General features: G+C 42.1%; 1 protein-coding gene across 2 annotated transcripts in view; it reads left to right on the top strand.

Moving 5' to 3' along the window:
• The window catches only part of LOC107719526 (7SK snRNA methylphosphate capping enzyme-like), a 9991-nt gene extending 9623 nt beyond the window's left edge, over nucleotides 1-368 (top strand). For both annotated transcript variants that reach the window (XM_016526947.1, XM_016526945.1), the window contains exon 5: nucleotides 292-368. In XM_016526947.1, coding sequence (XP_016382433.1) covers nucleotides 292-347 — 56 coding nt within the window. In that variant the 3' untranslated portion in view covers nucleotides 348-368. The remainder of the gene's footprint in view (nucleotides 1-291) is intronic.
• The last annotated feature ends 2132 nt before the right edge of the window (nucleotides 369-2500 follow it).

Genomic DNA, 2500 nt, shown 5'->3' with positions numbered 1-2500 from the left:
AATCATTTCTTTTTTTACCTTGCCTTATACACAGAGCCATTGTCATGTTAGACAAGACATAGAAAAGTGTCCTGTCCTGTCCAAACTGTTCAAAAGCACACAATTCCCTGGAATATCATTAAATGCTTAAATATTAAGCTTTATACTCATGGAAATGACTGAAGTAGTCAAACCTGTTCATTAGAAGGGGGTGCCAATACTTTTGGCAATATAGTGTGTATATATACACTCACACTGATCTGTATTCATGAAACGGTCACACGTTTGATTCTGCTCTGGTTTCTCCTTCAGGACTTCAGAGGTCGATTTATCTGTTCCATAAAGGCCCCGCCTCCAACAGGAAGTGAGTCCCAGGAAGCGGGCCGGCCGGCTGAAGTAGTCAAACCTGTTCATTAGAAGGGGGTGCCAATACTTTTGGCAATATAGTGTGTATATATACACTCACACTGATCTGTATTCATGAAACGGTCACACGTTTGATTCTGCTCTGGTTTCTCCTTCAGGACTTCAGAGGTCGATTTATCTGTTCCATAAAGGCCCCGCCTCCAACAGGAAGTGAGTCTCAGGAAGCGGGTGCCGGCCGGCGTTGGAATCATCATGTGATCTTCTGCTTTAACACAAACACACGTGGTTTTGTAGCGATGTGCTTCTGAGGTTTGTTGTTTCCTGTGCCCTGCGGAGGGAGGGCTGGACTACTTCCTGTCTGCTCCGTTTTCAACCGATATGCTGCAGCGGTGACTGTTTGACCTCTGACCTCCGACGGGCCGTGATTGGTGGCTGTGTTCTGTATGACACAGACTGAGGTTCATATCTGATGCGTCTGATCTGAGCCGCTTCCACGTGTCAATAAATCTGACGTGCTTCTCCTCTCTGAAATATGTTTGTGTTTTTCTACCCTGAAGTTTATGATAATGAGTGACGGATCTCTCCATGATCATTCTGAATGACTTCCTGATATTTTAATAACTGTCTCCGTGTTTTTGTCCATGTAATGAAAGTCAATGGGGTCCAAACCTAAACTATTATTTCTGCAGCGCTTTATACAATACAGATTGTTTTAAAGCAGCTTCACAGAAATAAACAGGAAAATAAGAGGATAGTTCACTCAAAACATTTAAATTAGTCTTTCACTATTGCAAATAACAGCCATTCACTGCCATTATAAAGCTTGGAAGAACAAGGACGGTTTTTAATATGACTCGGATTGTATTTGTCTTGATGGTGAGTAAAGCATGGGCTAATTTAAATTTTTGGGTGAACTATCCCTTTAATGCTGCAAAATTCCTCAATTATGAAACCAACTCAATTTCAGCTGTAAAGCAGGAGACGATCATTATTCAGATCAATAAAACAACGTCTGGTGGTTAAACGGCCTGTTGTTAAAAATAGCTGCATGACAGTCCAGATGAGTCTAAAGATAGAAACACTAGCAAGTCTATACAACCTGTTTGAAGACTGTGTGTGTGTGTGGCAGCAGAAAACACACACACTCGTGCAGATTCCCTGTATAGAAACAAATGATTGACACATGGACACTGGGTATTAAAGCTGTTTACTAAGTTAACCTTCAAGGGGCGGGTCACATTTATTAAAACTGCTGTAACTCATGAACGGAGTGAGATATCTTCGCCAAACTCAATATTCGTATCATACGATAGACCTCCTCATCCCAAACATCTTTGCCTCTAGAACCACTGCTGTCAATCAAACCGATTGTTAAATGATTGAGAAAATGAAAAAAAACGAACTACTAGGTTTTTCGCTCGATTTGGAAAAAAAACACTGCAGTACAATTCTCTAGACTCTCTAGGTCAATTATTATTAAAACAAATGTTGAAATGTACTGTTAGGGAAGCTATAACGGGGTCATTTAGAAAACTGTCCAAATAAACCCAAAAGCTTATAAAGCCTAAACGAAAACTGAAACCTTGACGAAACCTGGTGAGCACATGCCACAGGTGCTTCTAAACAAGATGGGGCCTATTACAGTCATAGACATTAAAGCATATGGTAAATTACCTGGATTTGCCAAAAATGCTTTTAAATCATTGATTTAGGTTGTTACAGGCTTGCTAAAGAGTATGTAATGTCTTTTTTCAGATGTGCTTAAATGCCTAAAAGCGCATGAACCCTGCTGAGTTGCGTGTGTTTGTCCTTTAGTCATGAGTGCTTCCTCTGCTGAGCAGAAAACAGCTAAACCCTGAGCCACATCTACACAGACTCTTCACTCCAGACACCGAGTCCTTCACACTCACACTGTGCTTGATCGACAGAGGGCCAGGTTGAACTACATTTCCCAGCAGGCCGTGGGGCCGGAGCTCAAAGCCCTAAAGAGGTTTAAGTTCAGAGGATCAAAGGACAGCTGGAGACGGACACACTGCAGAGAGAACGACAGCCGACATGCCTCTCAAACGAGAAGGTGAGACATCCAGCTCTGAGTGTGTGTGTGTGAGAGAGTGTGTGTGTGTGTGTGTGTGTGTGAGAGAGAGAGAGTGTGTGT

This window comes from Sinocyclocheilus rhinocerous, unplaced genomic scaffold (genome assembly GCF_001515625.1).
Source record: "Sinocyclocheilus rhinocerous isolate Xijiao unplaced genomic scaffold, SAMN03320098_v1.1 scaffold4860, whole genome shotgun sequence".
In the NCBI taxonomy this organism is placed as follows: domain Eukaryota; kingdom Metazoa; phylum Chordata; class Actinopteri; order Cypriniformes; family Cyprinidae; genus Sinocyclocheilus; species Sinocyclocheilus rhinocerous.
The sequence above is the reverse complement of the archived record's forward strand: the minus strand, read 5'-3'. Positions and strand labels throughout refer to the sequence as shown.